We start from the raw sequence: 22,833 nt of genomic DNA, 5'->3' as shown, positions 1-22,833 counted from the left end.
ACTGCAAGGTTGGTGGTTCAAACTCACCTGCCGCTCCTTGGAAACCCTATACAGGATCACTGTGAGTCGGAACCAACTTGATGGCACTTAACAACAACAAAAGCTGATCTTGACTGGATAACTTTGGACAAACTGTATACCTCTAAATAAGGATTTCCTTTCTCTAAAATGGAGCTATGGTTTTTCAAGGTTGTTACAATAATAAAAATGATATAACATGGAAAATACTTGGCATAAAATTTGCCATAATGTATAAGTTCTATTATGTTTAGCTCAATTTGTCTTTGAAAAGCACAGGATAAAATGCATTTTAGTTAGTTTATTTGAAAACTTTTAATAAGAATGATTATAATGTAAAAAGTTCAAGACTTCTGGTAATACTGAGAAAAACTGAAGCAAATATTACTTGACGGCACTTAACAACAGCAATGAACTATGACGGAAATTGTAAACTTTTTCATGTTAGAAGTTTTCCATTGGGGAAAACTCTTACCTAATTGTAGGTTTGAAATGGATTGAAAAAAGTAACATGAAGGTACGAGTGAGAGAGCCTTTTATTTTTCTGACACTTCACTTTTGGTGAGTTGCACAGTCACATAATAGTTTTTACTTTTTTTTGGTAACAGTTTTATTGAGATATAATTCACTTGCCATAATATTCATGCATTTAAGGTACATAATTCAGAGATTTTTAGCATATTCATTTAACTATGCAACCATTAGCATAATGCATTTTAGAACATTTTCATTTTTCCCAAAACAGTGCTATACAGGATTTCTTTGACATTTTGATATTTTTTGTCTGACCTTGGGCTATATAGCCTTTCCTATGATTGGTCCATTTTACTTCACCGGTATTGGTCAGTACTTAGACAAATGAAGTGACTAAAGCCTACTATGCAGAAGTGACTATAGTCTACTGAGAGGAGATTGGTTCGTTTATAGCCCTAGCGGGAGAACAAGGCCTTGAAATTAACCAGAGTTTGGCATAGTGAAAGAGAAGAATGAAAGAAACATAAAGGAGAAAAGGCAAGAGAGGTGAAAAGAGACAAAATGAGAAAGGATGTAAGAAATCTCCCCAAAAGAGCTATAATATGGGCCAAGGGCTATAACACAAATGTGGTGAGAGACCTGGAAGGGGCCTTGTGACAGAGCAGGTAGCATAAAGCCCACAAAGGGCCCTGTGGCAGAGTCGTTGGTGACAGCATGGGATTTCCAAGGCTTTAAATCTTTACAGCAACAGAAAGCCTCATCTTTCTCCCATGGAGTGGCTGGTAAGGTTAAACTGTCAACCTTGAGGTTATCAGTGAAATATTTCTCACGCTGCCACCAGGGCTTCTTGGCACATGATACATTTTCATTAAATGTTTATTTCAGGAAAGGAAAATTGGGAAAGTGAACAGTAGTTATAACAAAACTTGATCTTTTTAAAATATCTTTCTCAGGGGAAACACAAGAATAGAAGAGGCTTGTGAAATGTATACCAGAGCTGCAAATATGTTCAAGATGGCTAAAAATTGGAGTGGTATGTATAAAGTTTCTGTTTACTTTTCAGATAAATAACTTCGGTTGGTTGTGTGTTGTGGAGTAGGTACCAATGCAGAAATCTTGTATAGGGTTTCCAGGACAGTAAATCTTTATAGGAGCAAAAAGCCTCATCTTTCTCCTGCGGAGTGGCTGGTAGAGTCGAACTGCTGATCTTGTGGTTAGCAGCCCAATTTGTAATCCATTACGCTACCAGGACTCCGTACACATAACTTTAGAGACATTTTAAAGGAGAAAATGATTGTTCATTCTCCTTAAGAGAAAGACTGTGTTGTTGGCTTCATAGACAGGTGTCAGTGCTTCTGACGTTCAGGGTCCTACCTGATCTCCACATTCCCTTTCCATCTCTGACCTCATTTCCCTCCTGTTCCCCTATTCATTTCTGCTCTCACCTCACATAGCCTTTGCATGCTCTGTTCCCTCTATCTGGCATCCTCTTTCTTCAAACAGAAGTGTGGCTGGTTCTGTCACTTCCTTTAGGTCATCCCTGACTATCCTGTTTTAAAAACAGTAATCATTTTCTTCCTGGAAATGCTTCTTTTCCAATGACCATATCATCATCCAGCAAAAATAAGTAAAATGTTTTTTGTGCGCTTTTGTGTTGTCTGGCATTCTAAATGAGAATGTGTCAACCTTTGAAGGCTGGAATTTAGTGTGATTTAACTCTTCTGTATCTCCAGGGCCTGGGCTAGCACTTACAACATTGTAGGAAAATAATTCATCTGATAATCAGCTTATGAGAAATCATCTGAATAAGTATGACACCAATTTTACAATTGAGGAAATTTAGACTGAGAAGTTAAATAACTTCCCAGAATTTAATGTTGTTGCTATGTTCTGTCGAGTTGGTTCCAACTCAGAGTAACCCGCATAGGGTTTCCAAGGAGCTGCTATTGTGTTTAAACTGCTTGCTTTGTGGTAAGTCCAGTGATTATCCTGCAGTGCAACACCAGGACTCCAGAGTTTAGTGTATGCTGTCTTAAAGACACTTTCAAGTTTGGAGAGACTGAAATGGCATTTGTAAGCAATCAGTAGAATGAACACGAAAAATCCAAGGTGGAAGGATAAACGTGTAACATTAAAGCCACTTAAAATTTATAGGAAAAATACAGGTAGTCTGTAAGAGTCTGAATGTTGTATTACAGAAATGATGGACTGTTTTTGTATTGGCCTTGCGATAGCTAACTTAGATGAACTATTAAAAATGGACTGGTGAGAGAGGGAGGATGTAGGTAGTAAAGGAAATGCATAATAGTATTTATGTTTTTAAATATAACCACAGGTGTAATTTCAGGATACAGCAGCAAACGTAATAATGACAAACACCTGTGTAATGTAAGCCAGGCCCTATTCTAATGACTTATGAGGTCCAAGTTATTACAGGAGGCAGGAGGCAGATCCCATTACGATGCTGTTCTGCTGGTACTTTCCCTGAACTGCCACTTGGTAGTTAGTTGCTACCACAAGTACCCCAGGTTCTTGTCCACTAAGCTTTCATTTACAATTTCATCAACTCTCCCATTCTGGTTATGTAGAGCACTAGCTCTATTATACTTGGGTATTTTCTTTCTATTAACAATGAAAACTAAAAATCCAGTGAGACAGTTTAAAATAGCAAGATGAACAACTAAACATTCTTGACCTCTTGTCTCTCCCCTTCATTAATCATTTGTGGCTTGAAGCCTTTAGTCTACTTTTATGATGTGTATGTGAAATTGATCTGAACAGTCCAAGGCTTTCATACTGATGTTGAATGGCCAGGCCAAAAGTTGGAGACTTATTACTCAGGGACCCTTGGAAGGTCTGTTTTACTTGAATCAGATCATTTCTGTATACGCCTAAGATGCATTTGAAGTCCTGGTGTGGCGCTGTGGGTTAATGTGCTGGACTGCAAAGCCCATTTGAACCACAAGATCAGCAATTCAAGGTCATCACCTGCTCCTCAGAAAGCCTATACAGGGTTGCTGTCATTCAGTACCAACTTGGTGGCATTTAACAGCAACAGGATGCACTTGGAGTCCTGGGCGTGATGCTGCAGGATAAATACTGGACTTCTAACTGCAAGGTTGGCAGTTCCAACCCATCAGCCGCTCCTCAGAATCCCTATATAGGGTCACTATGAGTCAGAACTGATTTGACAGCACTTAACAACAAAAAGATGCATTTGCTCAGTTGCATCTAATTGGGTTAGTACTTTTTCAGTGAGATGTAACTTTTATAGGAATAGATCCAGCACTTAACATGGGCTATATGGGATGATACTTAATTCCTCTGTATAATTATAGTATCATCTTCTTCAGCTGCTGGAAATGCATTTTGTCAAGCAGCCAAGCTCCATATGCAGCTTCAGAGTAAACACGATTCTGCTACCAGTTTTGTGGATGCTGGGAATGCTTACAAAAAGGCAGACCCACAAGGTAAGACACTTCTGTGCATATTACACATCACATCTGTGACATACCAGTCACTGTTTCCATTGTCAGGTTTATGTTAAAGTAGAGGCTGAGATCCTTTATGTATGCTACACTACAGAAACGAGTTCTGGGATAAAGGAATCTTGGTGCTTTGGATTAGTAGGGAGATTATGGTAATTTTAGGTATATTTTTCTTCTTTAATCATTTGGGGTCTTAGTTATAAGGAAAAAATATGTTGAATTTATCCTGACTATTGTCAACACTAAACTTATATTGCATTTTGGAAATTAGTTTTCTTTCATCTAAAACTTATTACAGTTTAAATTTATGAAATGATTTATTTTGGTAGTGAACACTAATGTTCCTTTATTCTTAAATATCTAGTGACTTTTAAGATCTAGTTAATGAAGGACTATAATATCAGAATGTTATAAACATCTCTTATTCAGATTATTCATCTTTCTATTTTTTAAGTGTTTTTCAAAGTTTCTGATGGTGGTGATGGTTGTGTAACGTCAAGCATCACAGCAACCATGTGTAGGATATCTGAGGCTCTAAATCTTTACCAGAGGAGAAAGCCTCATCTCTCTCCCATAGATTTGAACTGTTGTTTTTGCAGTTAGCAGCACAGGTCATACTACTGGGGCTCTGTGTAGAGAAATAAATTGAGTATGTTAAGTGGTAAAATATGTGTTATTTTGTTTTCAGTTAGAAAAGTTTCACACGTGTGTGTACTGATAGCTTTTTTTTTTTTCCTGATAGCTTTTGTGTTTGTTTTTAGCAGTCCATTTTATTAAGCACAGAAATCCCTACTTTTATGAGTCCATCATAAAAAAATAGGTTCTTTCAAGGACTTTTTTGTAAAGATTAATTATAGTATGTTCCAAAAATGAAAAACTAGCGTGAGCCTAAGTAAGCAGTAAGAGTAGGATGGTGAAAATAAAAGGCGGCATCTGTACTGTAGAATACAATGCAGGCATTGGAATCCTTGCCTTCCTTCGAAGAAGGGATAGTAAATGTTTGCAGGGTAACTGTTGAGAGAACCATTTGAGATGGAATGTACACCCTCAATTTCAGGAAAAGGTTTGCACACAAAGAAACACATCCAAAAAACATTGGAAGGAGGATGAATCAAATACTAAAAGTGGATTTGAGTGGGGTCATAGTTTGTTTTTCTCTTTATATATTTCTGTATATTTAAAATTATAACAGTGAATTCACACTTATGTAATTTAGGGGAAATATGCTTTTTTAATCCTTTCTAATGTTAATCTTATTTACCTAATTTTCTCTATTCAGGTCTTTTCACTTTGTACCTCTTTTAAACCAGAAGCTATTAAGTTGGAGCTGTTAACCATATGCCAGGGTAATAAACACAACCATTTTATTTTATAGCAGGGGAAATTTGTCAGTTCAATTCATTAACAAAATTAATTTAGTTTATTAGCATTATTAAGGCGCTCTGGTAGCATAGTGGTTACAAATCGGGCTGCTAACCTCAAGGTTGGCAGTTCGAAACTATCAGCTGTTCTGTAGGAGAAAGATGAAGCTTTTGGATCCTGTAAACATTTGCAGCCTCAGACATGCTGTGCAGGGTCACTGTGAGTCAGAACCAACTCCATGGTACTTAACAACAACAACTTTAGCATTATTGGGAAGCACGGTAGCTCTGTAGGATAAGCATTGGTTTGAGAACCACAAAGTCAGCTGTTTGAGTCCATCCGTCACTCTGTGGGAGAAAGATTGAGACTTTCTCCTGCAAAGATTTATAGCCTCAAACCCTGTATCAGGCAGGTCACTATATGAGTTGGAACTAACTCTACTTAACAAGAACAAAATTAGCATTTGGGGTTTTTTTTTCTCGCTTTGCAGACGTTTTTACACCAGAAGTGAATATCTTTGTACATTGTATAAAACGTTTTCTAAAGGTTGTCTAAATGGGAATTTCAAAGCGCTTTTGATTTTAGCTGCGTGAAGAACAGGATCCATTTGAGTCTTTCTTATGAAGTTGTACTGCCTTCCAAAAATAAGTTGCATGATATTAATGAGGAATATACTTAACATTTAAGTTTTAGCAGACATAATTTATCAGTGTTGACCACCCACCATGGTTTTGTCTTCTTTATAAATACTGTCTTTCATCTGGATGGGAGTTCCACGTTAAGGTTAAGAGTAACTGAGCCAATGTTGCCTCAAACTACAACTTTCTAAATTACACTGTTGCTACCCTGAACAAAGTCATATTGATGAGTTTGGGGCTCTGCATGATCTGTGTTTGCTTTTCACTAACTAAACTACTTCCCTGGACCCCCAAATTATACATCATTAAAGCTTTAAAAACCAGGACGTCAGTTTCACCTGAACTCTCTTTGACTGAATGAATTTTTCATTGTTTTTTTTTCTAAATGCCTACGCTTCAGAGGCTATCAACTGCTTAAATGCAGCCATCGACATATACACAGACATGGTAAGACATTGCATTGCTAGAACTGCTACGGGGTGTAGTCCTTAAGATGGCGTAGAGTTGTGTTCTTTTATTATTCATTCCCAAATGTAAAAGATAAATGTAAAATACGTTTAAAAAAATATATATTTTTTTTATTTCTCCCCAGGGAAGGTTTACAATTGCAGCCAAGCACCATATTACTATTGCCGAGATTTATGAGACAGAACTTGTAGACATTGAGAAGGTAAGCAATCAACAGAATTCCTCATAAACTGGATGCAAAGCTTAAGAACGCTCTCCACTTCAAGTAGAGTTGAGTGGGCAGGAAGGGGTGGCGGGCTCTCAGTACTGATACATAAATCAGCTGTTGTCCTAGAGTAAGTGTCTAAGACATGAAAATTGGTTAAAATTTGCCAAACCCCATCAGTTGTTTCTACATCTGTCTGATTCGTGTCATTATGTTGATATTGTCAAAAGAACTTCAACTCTGTCACTTAGGACTCTGCTGTCCTGTGAAAGAAAGTATTACAGGCCTCCCCCACTACCACCACCCTCCAGTCTTATGGAAATATAATTTACACACAATAAAATTTACCCTTTTTAAGTGTACAATTCAATAGTTTTCAGTGTAATTAAGAGTTGTGCAATCATCATCACCACCTAATTTAGAACATTTTCATCAACCTAAAAAAGGAGCCCTATACCCATTAACAACCACTCCTCATTTCTCCCCAATCCCACGGCCCTAAGGAGCTCTGGTAGCGTAGTGGTTACGAATCGGGCTGCGAACCTTAAGGTCAGCGGTTCGAAACTACCAGCCGCTCCGCGGGAGAAAGATGAGGCTTTCTACTCCCGTAAAGATTTACACCCTCGGAAACCCTGTACAGGGTCGCTATGGGTCGGACCCGACTCGATGGCACTTAACAACAACAACAACAAGAGACCACTAATCTACTTTCTGTCTCCATGGGTTGCCTATTCTGGATGCTTTTTCTATTTTAAAACTGCTCTTCCTAACATAATCTTGTACTCCCTTTTCCCCTGAGGTATTACTACAAAGCTGACACTGACATGCAGTTGACAAAAGGTACTTAAGACTGGAAGCTTCTGATCATAGGTCATTTCAAGGTGTTGTTGTTGCTATTAAGTGCAAGTTGGTTCCAAATCCCAGCGACCTTGCACAGGGTTTCCAAGGAGCAGATGGTGAGTTTGAACTGCCAACCTTATGGTTCAAACTGATCTTACTGTCCAGTGCTGTATCCCACAGTGCCACACCAGAGGAAATCTCAAAAGCCAATTTCAGAAGTCTGTGCTCTTGGAGCCACTGAAGGATCCTTTCTCTCCTTGAGCCCTGCTCGCTGATACCTGACTACACTGTCTCTCATCAGAACTGCTGCTTTCCCATAGTCAGTCTTACTGGAGAGTCAGTCCCCTCAGTTCCTGTGTTCTCAGTTTTCCTCAGGAAATACCCAGAAGGACAAGATGAATCCTGCCCACTTCCTGTTATGTAAGGCACTCAGTGGCGCAGTGGTTAAGCATTCAGTTGCCAGCAGAAAGGTCTGCAACCACTCCGGCCCTACATTTTTGTGCATTTTAAATAAAGTACTGCTGACATTTTTGTGCCTTTCAGATAAGGCTCTGACTATGGGAAAGAAGGTAGATAAATGGCAACTTGGCCAGCTATGTGTCATTTCACCTGGGTGTGGTTTTCTGAGCTGTGGTTTATAATGACAGGAAAGAGAAGAAGGAAGTTATGTTTACTGAGCACCTATTGTTTTCTAGACTTTGGATTTAGTGGCATTCCATGAATTTTAGCTCATATCGGGTCTCTCTAAAGTTGACCCTAATGGTTGATCAGTCTCCTATGTGATATTATCTTAGATAAAGTGTCAACAGCTGAGAATGGAATGTACCTCAGTGAGCGAAAAATACATTCATTAGACCCCAGAGTTTTTCAACTCAGATTTGAGATAAATGGTTTATAAAACTATCCTCCTGAATAAAATGGATGACAGGTGTGAATCAGAAAAAGATGATACGTGGAAGATCATGAGTGATTATTATCTGAACAATGAATGCTAACCATGCACACTAGAGATTAGATTCCATCCTATCTGAATGGATTAAATCAGACAGTTGCTCAAATCTTTCTCCTCTTTGTTTTGCTTTAATATTGTGGCTTTTAGGATCCTGTAACCACCTGGTTTTCCTGCTGCCTCAGTGACCACTCTCCCTGATTTGTTTCCTCTTCTCCTCTTCCTCTAGCATGGGGTGCCCCAAGTTATAGGTCTTTAGTCCTCATCACTCATTTAGCACTTACTCCCCTGCTACCCTCTCTAGACTCATGCAGCATCACAGCTTTAAATAAAATAGATTTGCCAGTTGCTTGCAAATCTAGCTTTAAATAAAACAGATTTTATAATTGCTTGCAAATCTAGCTGTGGCCCAAACCTCTCTCCAGGCTCCCGATTTCTCGGTCTACCTGCTACAAGTAAGGCAGGGAGCGTCTTGGAAAGAGTTACTAGAAAAGCAGAGCATTTCACTCAAGGACAGAGGGCTTCTTTTGTTCTCTGTTGCATCTCCAGTGCTTGGGACCTACATAGAAGACACTCAGTAAATGTTAATTGAGTGGATTCTCAGGTGGATGATGTCTAAGAACTGTAGCCCCGTGTTGTTAAGTGCCGTTGAGTCAATTCCTAGGAGCAGTTGATGAGTTTGAACTGCCAACCTTGCAGTTCAAACCAACCTTATGGTCCAGTACCTTATCCCACAGTGCCACGCTGTAGCCCCATGTTGTTGTTATGTGCCATGGAGTCAGTTCTGACTCATAGTGACTCTGTACAGGGTTTCCAAGGTTGTAAATCTTTACAGGAGCAGAAAGCCTCATCTTTCTCCCACAGAACAGCTGGTAGTTTCAAACTGCTGACCTTGAGGTTCGCAGCCCGATTCATAACCACTACGCTACCAGAGTTCTTTAGCCCCTAGAAAAGCCCATGAGCCAAGTGAGATCCTCATGTGGCCCAATATCTGCTACTTCACTTCTTCAGGACTCCCTGAGACATGGGCCTAAGGGGGCTCTTGGAAGGTGAAAACATTAATGCTAAACCTTCCCGTTTTACAGTCTATTTTCCATTGCAGACCAGCCATAAGATTTCTGTATTTTATTTCCTTGTGAAATGTTTTACAGGCTAACTGATTTTACCCACCTTGAAGAATGACCTTTCTTGGGGGCAGAGGACATATCTCAGAATAAGCTTTGTCTGCCCCAACCAGCGAGACCTTTGTGGTGGAATCCATCTTGAAGAAATGTTGTGCATGCACCCCGTTAGCATGGCCCCTCCTAAATGGGCGCTTCCCCCAGATCCCTGCTCATTACTATAAATAAACATGATGCCTTTTCCCCATCCCAAACATTTTTAAACTCCAGCAAAGCCTTTATTTGGGGAGATGGAGTTTAGTACTGCATTAAGCCCTTCCCATCTGTATGTCTACAAGGAAGACTAGTTAATACTAATATTATTCAAATTTATGCACCAACCACAAAAGCCAATGATGATGAAATTGAAGAATTCTAACAACTTCTTCAGTTTGAAATTGATCAAACATGCAATCAAGATGTATTATATTTACTGGTGATTGGAAACAAAGAGGAAGGAATTAGTGGTTGGAAAATAATGGCCTTGCAGATAGAAACGATGCTGGAGATCACATGACAGAATTTTGCAAGACCAATAACTTCTTCATTGCAAATACCTTTTTTAAACAACATAAAAGGCAGTTATACACTTGAACCTCACCAGATGGAATACACAGAAATCAAATGGACTATATCTGTGGAAAGAGATGGTGGAAAAGCTCCGTATCATCAGTGAAAACGAGGTCGGGGGCAGATTGTGGAACAGACCATCAATTACTCCAATACAAATTCAGGCTGAAGTTGAAGAAAATGGAAACAAGTCCATGAGAGCCAAAATATGACCTTGAATATATCCCACCTGAATTTAGAGATCGTCTCAAGAACAGATTTGATGCATTAGATGCTAAAGACTGAAGATCAGAAAAGTTGTGGGATAACATCAAGAACATGATACAGGAGGAAAGCAAAAGGTCATTAAGAAGACAAGAGAGACGGAAACAACCAAAATGGATGTTAGAAGAGACTCTGAAACTTGCTCTCCAGCATAGAGGTGCTAAACCAAATGGAAGATGTGAGGAGATACAAGAGCTGAACAGAAAATATCAGCTCGAGAAGACAAAAGTCAGATATTATAATGAAATGTGCAAAGACATGAAATTAGAAAACCATGTGTGTTGAAGAAGTACAGTCAGAGTGCTCCCTGGAAGCCAGGATGGCCAGATTTCGTCTCTCATAGTATGTTTGGCGAAGTGGAGGGTCAGAGATAAAGAGGAAGACTCCCAGCGTGATGGATTGGCACAGTAGCAGCATCAGTGGGCTCAAACTTAGAAACGATTGTGAGTTTGACCGAGGACCAAGCAGTGTTTCGTTTTATTGTGCATAGGGTCACTATGAGTCAGAACTGATTCGATGGCACCTGACAACAACATCATCTCCACTTGTAAGCCTGTTTCCCCTAATAAACCTTTGCTCACATGGAAACTCTGCCTCTCTTGATTGTTCTTCATCCGTTGAGGGCAAGAGCCCTCTTGTAGGGCGGAGGTGCAGTTAGCATTCCCAATAACCCAACCTCCCCACATATATTCAACAGTCATCTAAAACTCAGCACATCTACAAATCTCAGCTGCATCTTAACTACTTCACTGTCCCTCCAGCTTGTGCTTTATCACTGGAGTAGCCTCTAATTGGTATCACTGTTTCTGCTCTTCCCTTCCACCAGCTTCACACAGATGCAACAGAGCAAGTAAAGTGGTCCTTGTAATCAGTTAATCTCATTCCATTCTCCACTGCTTACAACTTTGCATTGTCTCTCCACTTCATTAAAAGAAACAGCCAGATCTTTGCAGATGGCCTTGTTAAGGCCCCACTGGCTTTACCACCACCACCTCAGACCTCTCCTCTACTAGAGCTTCATAACCTGCCACCCCGGTCTCTTTGCTGCTTATGACCTCCTGCTCAGGACCTTGGCACCAGCTTTTCCATCTGCTTGCAGGGCTCTTCCACAGATGTACCCGTGGCTAACTTCCATATTCTTCAAGTCTACATGACTAACTTTTCTGTATCCTTCTCCTTTATTATGAGGTCTACCATCACGAAGTCCTGGTGTGGTGCTACAGGATAAGCACTGGACTACTAACCACATGGTTGGCAGTTTAAGCCCAACAACCTCTCCTTAGAAACCCTATACTGGGTTGCTATGAATTTGAACTGACACATGGCACTTAACAACAACGCAACCATAATTACCTAGTTAAAACTAACTCCACCCCTCAGGAATACCCAGAAACTCCCCTGCATCTTCTTGAGCTTTCTTTTTCTCAGAGCACATATCCCCTTACGTCATGCTCTGTGATGTGCTTGCTCATCGTCCTTATAATTGTTTCCCCTCCCCCACTAGAATGGGTGCCCATGGCAACATGCAACTTTCTGACTTACTGATGAATTCCAAGAACTCAGAACTCTGGAGTGTTGGGCTACTAATAGGTATTTGTTGAGTAAACAAATGGTGCCTACATCTCTTCCATAGCAGTGTACCCCCAGAGCAGATGAAGCCTTTTGGTCTTGGGTCAGGGAAGTACCCCTTAGTAGTAAACCTGAACATGTTGACGTTTGCCTTTCTGACTTACGCTGACCACTACATTTTAGCAACATAGCTCAAAAGTCACTCTGACTTGTGTTTTAGTTGTCTACTTCACAACAGTGTTGCTATAACAGCAATATCACATTTAGGAGGCTAGAAGTCTGAACTGAGAGCGCTGGCTCTGGATAAAAGTCCTTGTCTCCTTTCAGCATCTGTAGGCCCAGCATTCCTCACAGATCCCCACCAATCTTTTCTTGGATCTAGGAGCTTCACAGTATAGCATTCCCATCTCTAAAGGAACACATTTCACTCCCAGCTCTTCTTCCTTGGTGGCAGTAGGTCCCTCTGATCTCTGCTCACTCCTTTCTCCTCCTGTAAATAAAAGGTGTTGCACGTCACACCCCAGGGAAACGCTCCTTACATCAGATCAGGACTGTGATGGGATTTACGTAAATTTCATTCCATCCTTAATCCTCTTGGAATCATCATATAACTGCCACGTTACATCATTACATAACTACCAATCCACTGAGAATCTAGGTCTAACTAAGCTGACATATGTTGGGAGCTACAAATCAATCCACAACAGACTTGTTGCATAGAATTAATTGTTTTTTCATAATTGTCCTGCTTTTCTGAAGATACTCTCTAGCCTTCTTGATTTCATTAATGGCAACTCTGAGTCCGAACTGACTTGATGGCACTTAACAGCAACAACAACAACAACAATGTATTGCCAGCATGCATGTACACTTCCTCTTTGGAGAAGTGATCGCTGTAGATCCTGATGAAAGTTGATAAGAGTCCAGATTCTGAACCTTTCTTTTGTGTAGAATTGATGCTCTAATAGGAAGGGAGAGAGTGTGGCATGACTGAGGTATTTATTTTGTCAAGAGTGTTTGGGATGGACTTAATATCTTTATTTAAATTGAGTGAGTCTTGGGATGTGGCAAGAACTTGTGACCAGACCATCTTTGCCAGCTGGTGCTCTTTGAGTCAGCTTCCTTATCTACTGTTGTCAGCAAAGAATCCCTAGGAGTCAGGGGCCTGGTATGCTATGCACCTCTGCAACCAGGGATGCCCTCGGCATGCCACACCACCACCTAGCCCTCTGTAAAATTGGACGATGAATAAAATTACCTATGGCATGCTGTATTTCCTTTTTATGAAATGGCTTGTTTACATGACATGGAAGTTTCTGAGGCACCCTTTACCTTACAGTGTCCCTACTATTCTGTGAATTGGCCAGTAGGTGGCATCTTTTTTCATCAATGTGAATTGCTCCTTTTAAAGCATTTTTGAGAAGAATATTACTGAACACGTACACTTACAGGTTATCAGCTTGATGTTTTGGCTCCTGTGTTGCGTACAAACATTGTTTTCTCTTCCCTGGTTGGACTAGCTGGTTTATGGTCAGTTGTATGTGAAGTGTAAATGTAATCAAAATATCTTATATCCAGTTTGTTACAAATACATTTCTTCTCTTATAATAGTATCCAGTGCCTGTTTTCTGATTCATTCTCAGATTTTGGGTAGAGGACAATGAAATGTGAAATTTCCTGTAATCAGCAATTACTTCATTTGCTTCATGAAATAAACCACTAAACTAAATTTAAAAATGCATTTTATTTAAATGGTCTTTTAAATGGTCCAGAAAAACTATGACTCATTTCTAATTTGAGTCAACTAATGAACATGATTTAATATTGTGTATTACAAAATAGGATGGTTGTATGTGGTAGGTTCAAGTTAGGTTCAGTCTGCTGCTGCTGCTGCTGCTGCTGCTGAGTTATAGACTCAGGTCTCATAGTGACTCTGTTTGGGGTTTCTAAGGCTGTAAATCTTTACCAAAGCAGAAAGCCTAATCTTTCTCCTTTGAAATGACTGGTACATTCAAAACTGCTGACCTTGCAGTTAACCAGTCCAACACACAACCCACTATTCAGCAGGGCTCCCTTAGGTTCGGTTGAGGAGTATTTAGGAGTCCTGATGTGGTGCTATAGGATAAGTACTTGATTGCAATGTCAGTGTGAACCACAAGGTCAGCAGTTCAAATCCACCAGCTGCTCCTCAGGAACCCTATACAAGGTTGTTACGAGTCAGAACTGATTCCACAGCACTTAACAACACCAGGGATATTTAATCTAAAAGCATTGATTCCATTGTAAAACTGTTTCACTTACAAAATAGGCTTTTAAGCTTGAGCCCTGAAAACTGCATTTGCTCTAAGGTACTGACCTTGAATGCAGTATTAGGTGCTTACATCTGTTTTTAATATTCCATGTATTCTCTAGCATTGTTTTCCAAGTAATATGGTAATGTCTTCGTCACTTTAAGTAAAAGCATAATTTACTTTATTGAAGTAAAAGTATACTGTATATAAGGAAGCTCTGGTAGCGTAGTGGTTACGAATCGGGCTGCGAACCGCAAGGTCAGCAGTTCGAAACTACCAGCTGCTCCACGGGAGAAAGATAAGGCTTTCTGCTCCTGTAAAGATTTACAGCCTCGGAAACCCTGTTCAGGGTCGCTATGGGTCGGAACCGACTCAACGGCACTTAACAACAACAACATACTGTATATACTGCTATTATCAGTATGCTGATATATTAGTACTAGAAATGGTAAGATCGAGTAGACTGATTTCTAGTCTGCTTGTGTCTGGTAAACTTTATTACATGTTAAAACCCTAAACTAAGTATGAACATCCAAGGGTAACTGATGGTCAGCTTCTTTTCTCTGAACTTTTCTGTTAAACCAGCCTAGATACTTTTCTTTCCATTCTAGTCTCTGTCAAAAATCTGGAAAAACCATGACATTTAATCCTTGATTTAATTATCATTTTAAACAACTGGTGGCACAGTGGTTAAGCATTTGCTTACTGAAAAGTTGACATTTTGAACTCATTAGATGCTCAGTGGGAGAAAGATGTGGCAGTCTGCTTGCAGTTATAAACCTTGGGTGCACTAGTACCATTATTTAATAAATATTAGGTTCTAAATCCATTGCCCTCAAGTCTATTCTGATTACTAGAGACCCTATAGGATCGAGTAGAACTGTCCCATTGGATTTCTGAGGCTGTAATCCTGGTGTGGCGCTGTGACTTAATGTGCCAGACTGCAAAGCCATTTGAACTGCAAAGACGGCGGTTCAAGCTCACTCGCCACGCCTCAGAAACCTTATACCTGGTCGCTATGGGTCAGAACCAACTTGATGGCATTTAACAACAACAATCTTTATAAATGCAGACTGTCTGGGTTCCAACCACCAACCTTTCTCTTTGAGGCTGAGCACGTAACCAATGTGCCACCAGGGATCCTTGAGTATTGCTGTTGTTGTTAAGTGCCGTTGAGTTGGTTCTGACCCATAGTGACCCTAGGGTTTCCAAGGAGCAGCTGGTGAGCTTGAACTACCAACCTTTCAGTTCAAATGGCTTTGTAGTCTGGCACATTAACCAACAGCGCCACACTTGAGTTTTAGGTTAAGCCAAATGAAATTCTCAACGGCAATTTCATTTTTTAACCTAGTTCTACTCATGAATTCTGGTGCTATATGAAGTATAATACGAACTAGATACACTCTGCCCTGAGAAGTTATTTCCTAACCTGATACTCGTTAAGAAAGATATTATGAAATTTGTTATTCCTTACTCTGTTAAGATGGAAAAGGATAATGAAACATTTTTTAAGTAAGGATTGTTCTGAGAAGGGTTTTTTATTAATCATAAACTCAGTTAAAAACTTTTTTCCCTGGGCTTTCTAAATTAATCTATATATTGGTAGTTTACTAGAAGACCTTCATGTGAAGTCGGTTTGCATTCATTTAACATCTATTTAGTGAGCACCTGCTATATTATAAGAACTGTGCTAGGTTCTGGTTAAAGTGTTTGGCTACTCACTGAAAGATTGGCAGTTTGAGTCCACCAAGCAGCACCTCAGAAGAAAAGTGTGGCAATCTGTTTGAAAAGCAGCCATTGAATACACTGTGGAACACAGTTCTACTCTGAAACACATGCATTACTATGAATTGTAATGAACTCAGTGGCAATTGGTTATACTAGATTCAGAGACATGACTGTGAGCAAAACAGACTCAAAACGTGCCCTCGTGTTATTGTCGTTGCTAAGCGCCATGGAGTCGGTTCTGACTCATAGTGACCCTGTACAGGGTTTCCGAGGTTATGGGAGCAGAAAGCCTCATCTTTCTCCCATGGAACAGCTGGTAGTTTCGAACTGCTGACCTTGAGGTTCACAGCCCAATTTGTAACCACTACGCTCCCAGAGCTCCTTATAGAGCTTACATTTTCTTAGGAAAATATGCACGTTCATAAAAGCATCCCATAAATACATATAGGGAGCTCTGGTAGCGTAGTGGTTACGGATCTGGCTGCGGCACATAAAAACACATAATGGCACATAGCAACAACAGCAAGCACATATAATAGGACAGCTTTGAGAAGTGTTTTAAAGGTGTTTTCTTCTAAACTTTTCTGTATGTCTGTGTCTTTGCAAAAAGACTCCCTTTTATAGCTATGCTTTTAAATTTTTTTCATGAATAACTTTCCATATCAATATTTTTTAATTTCCATTATTCTTAATGGTAGCATATAAGTATTTTAAGTTTTCCCCAATTATAAATAATGCTAAGAAAATATATTTGTTTATGGAGTCAGTTAGTTAAAGTAGGCTGAAGCAAATAGGCCCCAAACATTGAAACACAATAGAATTTATGTCATAAAACTGTCTACCAAAGTGGCCATTTCAGAGTGCCTTGCAGTCAGTCCAGTGATAAGGATAATGTTGACTTTGCCGCCTTCAACCTATAGAGGTGACTTGTCTGGTAGTCATTGTCTTTACCATCTGTAGTCATTGGCTTTACCTCCAGGGTCAGCCTGGAGGACTTCATGGATCAAATCGGTTTTTCTATTCAGCTCCATGAGACAATAACAACCACTAAAATAATTTTTAAATATTCTGTAGCTTTAAAAATATTATTCCTTTTCCCACTCCTGTCTCTTAACTAACTGGTAGTAGCCTTGAAACCATTGAAATTCTGGTCTTGGTGGGAAGACAGCACCTATAATCTGTTTTTCACAATGTGTTAGCTCCCTGTTTGGGGTCTAAATGGGAAACATGAATCTGAAACTTGATGACACTGGATATTTTTGTTGCTATTGTTGTGCTTTTTGACTTTTTATTTAAGGCTATTTCTGTACCTCTGCAAGCTAAAATTATTTTTAGTTTTTAGTCAAAAGTATAGTACATCTTGACATGTAAAAATAGGAAATTGAAATTTCATTGTGCATGAATAAAGCTTTATTGAAACACAGCCACTTTCATTCATTTATGTGTTATCTGTGGCTGCTTTATGCTACAATCAAAGGTCTAAGTAGTTGAGGCTAAGTAGTGAAGCCTAAAATATTTATTATATGACCTGTTACAGAAAAACTTTGCTGATCCTTGATTTAAAATGTTGTTCATATTTGTTTCTTGCCATTTGGGCTTTAGAAGCTACTGGCTTTTCTAATTCTATAAGGCCCTTATCTCTGGACGTTGACTGTTCCCTTTCACAATTGCCTGCAACTGACTAATTCACTTTCATGAGTTTCTGGTTCAGGTAGTTACATGTTTTGTTTTATAAATTGTCACATGCTTGATTTCACTAAGTCTTCTGTCCCAGCATAACAAGAGCTTCTAGTTTACAGCTTACTACCTTTGTTCTTTTTACTTGCTTGACAGTTAATTCAGGTTGAAGGCGGCAGCCCTTACTGTAGATGACATTTATTAGTAATATCAACGAGGGCAGTATATGTTGATGTGGTGGTGGTCTGCCATCAAGTAGGTTCCGACTCATAGTGACCCTGTGTAGGGTTTCTGAGGCTGTAAAGCTTCATGGTAGCAGAAAGCCTCTATCTATGGTGGAGCAACTTATAGATTTGAACTACTTTCTGCTCCTACAAAGATATGTTGTTGTTAAGTGCCATCGAGTCGGTTCTGACCCATAGTGACCCTATACAGGGTTTCCGAGGCTGTCTTTGCGGGAGCAGAAAGCCTCATCTTTCTCCCGCGGAGCAGCTGGTAGTTTTGAACTGCTGACCTTGCGGTTCGCAGCCCAATTCGTAAAGATATACCACCTCAGAAATCCTATACAAATGTCACTTTGAGTCGTAACCAGCTCCAGAGCACTTAACCACAACATTAACTGTTTGCCAGTAGTGGGGACTTTAAGGTGGGATATGAGGAGGCTTCAGAAAGTTCATGGAGCAGTCTATCATCTTTTCATTCCATTTCCACAAACATTTTGAAGCCCCCCTCATACATTTTGTTCTTTTTAGTGGTTCAGGAAACAAGCCTGACAAAAGTTCTGCCATCTTCAGCTTGTTGCTTCTAGTTTCAGTCTAGAAACTGGTCATTAGAATTCTAGCTTAGGAATGGGAAAAGACCTGGAGAAAGAATACCAAGCAGATATCTGGACCAAGCCTAGAAGTGGCCCATAGCAGGTCTATTTGCATTTTATTGGTAAGAACTAGTCACATGACTATTACTAACTATAGTGGAGCTTGGGAAATACAGTGTCGCTGGGCATCTACTCCTAGCTACCAGCCTGTTTCTGTGGGACACAATTTTGGTAGAAGGCTTCTTAAACTGTGTGCTTTCTTGCATTCTCTAAATGAAGTAATTCAAGTTGTAAAAATGTTGCCATTGGAATAGGTTATGTATATGAAAATAGCTATGTAATATGTAGTTTTCAAATGCAATTGTGTATTTTCAGGCTATTGCCCATTATGAACAATCTGCTGATTATTACAAAGGTGAAGAATCCAACAGGCAAGTATTTTTTCCCTATTGTAATTAACTGGATCATATTATGTATGACAAAAGACAAGTCTTTATTATGCTCTATAATAAGGAGCTCTGTTAGTGTAGTGGTTATGAATCGGGCTGTGAACCGCGAGGTCAGCCGTTTGAAACTACCAACTGCTCCGTGGGAGAAAGATGAGGCTTTCTGCTCCCGTAAAGATTTACAGCCTCGGAAACCCTGTGCAGGGTCGCTATGAGTCAGAACCGACTCCACGGCACTTAACAACAACATATGTAATATATGTATTATTTGTACCAAATGAAGAGCTCTTGGGCTCTTATTCATGTCTTTTATTTTTCCACTGTATTATTATTTATTCTGCCTCTGGTTCTTGATTTCAGTTCTGCTAACAAGTGTCTGCTGAAGGTAGCAGCATATGCTGCCCAGCTTGAGCAGTATCAGAAAGCCATTGAGATCTATGAGCAGGTAAGCATACTGCTGTTTTCACTGGAGTAATTTTTGTTGTTGTTGTTTTTTTAGCGAGAGTGAGGTTTTCTTTATTTGATTTTGCAAAATTGGGCACCTACCCCAGTAGACACGGGCAGACACCCTGAGTAATTTTTTAAATTAGATTTATTTTTCCTTTTTGTTGAGACGTAGTTTACATGTCATACCCTTTTAAAGAGTACTGATCAGTTTTTTGTTTTTTTTTTTTTGTTTTAGTATATTCACCTAATTGTGTAAGCATTATCTCTGTTCCAGATATTTTCATCACTCCATAAAGAAATTTCATAGCAGTACGCTGTCAGTCTCCATTCTTCCTCTTAACCCCAGACAACTACTAATCTATTTTCTGTCTGTGTGTTGTTATTGTTGTTAAGTGCCATAGAGTCGATTCTGACCCATAGCGACCCTCCCTATATTGGGTTCCCAAGTAGCAGCTGGTGAGTTTGAACCACCAACCTAGATGTTCACATAACTTTTCAGTCTGACACATTATCCCACAGCGTATAGCTTTGCTTATTCTGGACCTTTTATATAAATGGAATCTGATCTTTTGTTACTAGACTATTTCATTTAGCAAAATGTTCTCATGGTTCATATTTCATACGTATTGTAGAATGTGTCACAGTGCTTCTTTTTAATGGCTGAATGGTATGTTACATTTTGCTTCATCCATTATTCAACTAATGGACATTTGGGTTGTGTTTCTACTTTTTGTCTATTATGAGTAATGCCTCTATGAGCATATGTTAGGTGTGTTTTTGATTCCCTTAGTTATATACCTAGGAGTGGAATTGCCAGTCACATGGTAAGTCTGTGTGTAACTTTTTGAAGAATTGACAAATGTTTTCCAAAGCAGCTGTACCATTTTATATTCCTACCAGCACTGTATGAAGTTCCTTACCAACAGTTGCTTTTTTTTTTTTTTTAGTGCCATCCTACGGGTGTGAACTAGTATCATTGAGATTTGCTTCTGCATTTTCCTAATGACTAATGAAGTTGAGCATCTTCTTTTCTGCTTATTAGTTTTTTAAATAGATTCCTTGGAAAAATATTCTGTTCAAATTATTTGCCCAGTTTTTTTAATTGAACAGAAATATCCAGCTGCTTTTTAGGCATTGTGGTGGTGTTATATTTATATTAAGTTGATGAATGTATGTTGGTGTATTTTTAGGCACTCGCCAATTGCCTCCTGTGGGTGTGATCAGGAGATGAGCTTCTCTCTTCAATTCAGAGTGGTTTTAGCAGATGTTGGTTGTCGACGCTGCTCTGGTATATAGCAACTGGTACTGACTCTTGCCCAATTGGTGGGGTTGTAGAGGATAAGACTGTAGTCTGGCTGTATGACCACAGTTGCTGTCATAATGTTTTATGATGTAAGAAGAGGAAATACTCCCAGAAGAGAGAAGGAGGACAAACAAACAAACATCAGAAAAAACTTAAAAAAAAACAACCCCAATATAAACATAATAAAACTGGGAAAAGAAGAAAATAAAAACAATTAGGCAATAATTAGGAGTAATTGTGTACTCCCCCACTTACTGGCCTCTTGCCTTTTATCAGTCGCCTGTTGTTGTTAAGTGCCGTTGAGTTGGAACCGATTCATAGTGACATAGGGTTTCCAAGGAGCAGCTGGTGGATTTGAAACTGCTGACCTTGGGGTTTGCTATCCACTGCTGATCCTATACGGCCACACCAGAAGTCCTCAGAGCTGCCTGGGAAAGTTCAAATTGATCGTGCTGTGTCCGGAGGGTCCACACACTTCCTTCCTTGCTTTTTTTTTTTTCCCCCCTCTCTACCACATGTGTCCGTTCAGCCCCCTCTCCTTAGGGATAACAGTTCAGGCTGGCCAGGGTCGACTTTGCAGATTTGGAACAGAGCTTGCCCTAGTGCGCTTATTATGTTCCTCCCTGGGGCTTACAACCGCTAAGTGTTTTTGACCACCTGGAAAGGGAGTTTCTTTGAGGTTGTACACTGGTCAGGAAAAAAATAAAATATACTTTTGTCTCTGCAAGCCTCACGTAGGTTTCTGCAAAACAGATGTGCTTTCTTATTTCTAAAGCCATTCATGAATTGCCAAGATGGCTGCTGCACATTCTGATGACTGCGATGCTCATCTGTCACCTTGTCTCTTGCTATGTCTATTTAACTCTGTCTACGAGTAAGCACACAATCCACTTTTCTATCAGTTCCTCTGGAGTACAGGGTTCCAGGAATGTCCTTTGTATCTGTCTTGTCTGGTTTTCTGTATCTATTGTAGAGAGCCCACACAGCCTTTCTGCCTAGTCTGCCATCTTTTCCCCCACTCCCAGTTTTTAAATTGAGTCATTAGTCCCTTTATTGTTGTTTTTAAAGAATTCTTTATATATTCTATATACTGCTTCCTTATCACATGTATGTGAGGTCACTGAAAATTCTGTGGTTTGGATCAGGTGCCCCTTAGCCCTCATATTGGTACCTTTGTTCTTTAACACTTTAAAGCAGCTGTGTGCAGCAGATTTGCCTAATGCAATACATCGTTTGATTTCTTGAATGTTCAATGAATGTTGATAATGGATCCAAGCAAAATGAAGTCTTTGAGAACTTCAATATTTTCTCCATTTATCCTGATGTTATTTATTGGTCCAGTTGTGAGGTTTTTTGTTTTCTTTTCTTTGGGTGCAGTCCATATTGTAGACTGTGGTCTTTGATCTTCAACGTTAAGTATTTTAAGTCCTCTTAGCTTCCAGCAAGCAAGGTTGTATCGTCTGCATATTGCAGATTGTTTTAATGAGTCTTCCTCCAATCCTGTTGCCATATTCTTATTCATGTAATCCAGCTTCTTGGATTATTTGCTCAGCATTCAGACTGACTAAGTATGATAAAAGAATACAACCATGATGCATACCTTTCCTGATTTTAAACCATTCAGTATCCTCTTGTTTTGTTTGATCTACTGTCTCTTGGTCTGTGTACAGGTTCCTCATGAGTACAATCAAGTGTTCTAGAATACCCATTCTTTGAAATGTTATTCATAGCTTGTCATGATCCACACAGTCAAAAGCAGATGTAAATATCTTTCTGGTATTCTCTGCTGTCAGCCAAGATCCATCAGACATTAGCAATGATAGCTCTAGTTACATGTCCTCTTCTGAATTTTACTTCAAACTCTGGCAATTTCCTGTCAATGTACTGTTGCAGTCATTTTTAAATTATCTGTAGCAAAATTTCCATTCCATGTTCTGATTATTAATGGATGTTTACAGTTGTTTCTCCTCATTTTGAGTTCTACACCATTAGCTTTTGAAGCTTCTGAAATGTTTACTCCATCCATGACATCACAGTCAGCTGTAATTTGAAGGAGCAGCTCTTCCCCAGTACAATTTTAAGTGTCTTCCAAACTAAGGACTCACCTTCTGGCACTGAATCC

General features: G+C 39.5%; 1 protein-coding gene across 3 annotated transcripts in view; it reads left to right on the top strand.

Annotated features, from left to right (window-relative positions):
• NAPB (N-ethylmaleimide-sensitive factor attachment protein, beta) overlaps positions 1 to 22,833 on the top strand; it is a 67,014-nt gene that overhangs the window by 25,643 nt on the left and 18,538 nt on the right. Inside the window, exons 2-7 of one of the 3 annotated variants that reach the window (XM_006860660.1) lie at positions 1,446 to 1,525; positions 3,846 to 3,962; positions 6,381 to 6,427; positions 6,573 to 6,650; positions 18,891 to 18,946; positions 19,322 to 19,406. In XM_006860660.1, the coding sequence (XP_006860722.1) occupies positions 1,446 to 1,525; positions 3,846 to 3,962; positions 6,381 to 6,427; positions 6,573 to 6,650; positions 18,891 to 18,946; positions 19,322 to 19,406 (463 nt within the window). Of the gene's footprint in view, positions 1 to 1,445; positions 1,526 to 3,830; positions 3,963 to 6,380; positions 6,428 to 6,572; positions 6,651 to 18,890; positions 18,947 to 19,321; positions 19,407 to 22,833 lie in introns of all 3 variants that reach the window. The other 2 variants (XM_006860659.1, XM_006860661.1) reach the window with 2 other exon arrangements.

Source organism: Chrysochloris asiatica, unplaced genomic scaffold, assembly GCF_000296735.1.
Source record: "Chrysochloris asiatica unplaced genomic scaffold, ChrAsi1.0 scaffold00039, whole genome shotgun sequence".
NCBI lineage: Eukaryota > Metazoa > Chordata > Mammalia > Afrosoricida > Chrysochloridae > Chrysochloris > Chrysochloris asiatica.
Note: the sequence above shows the minus strand (reverse complement) of the source record. Positions and strands in the feature narration are given on the sequence as shown.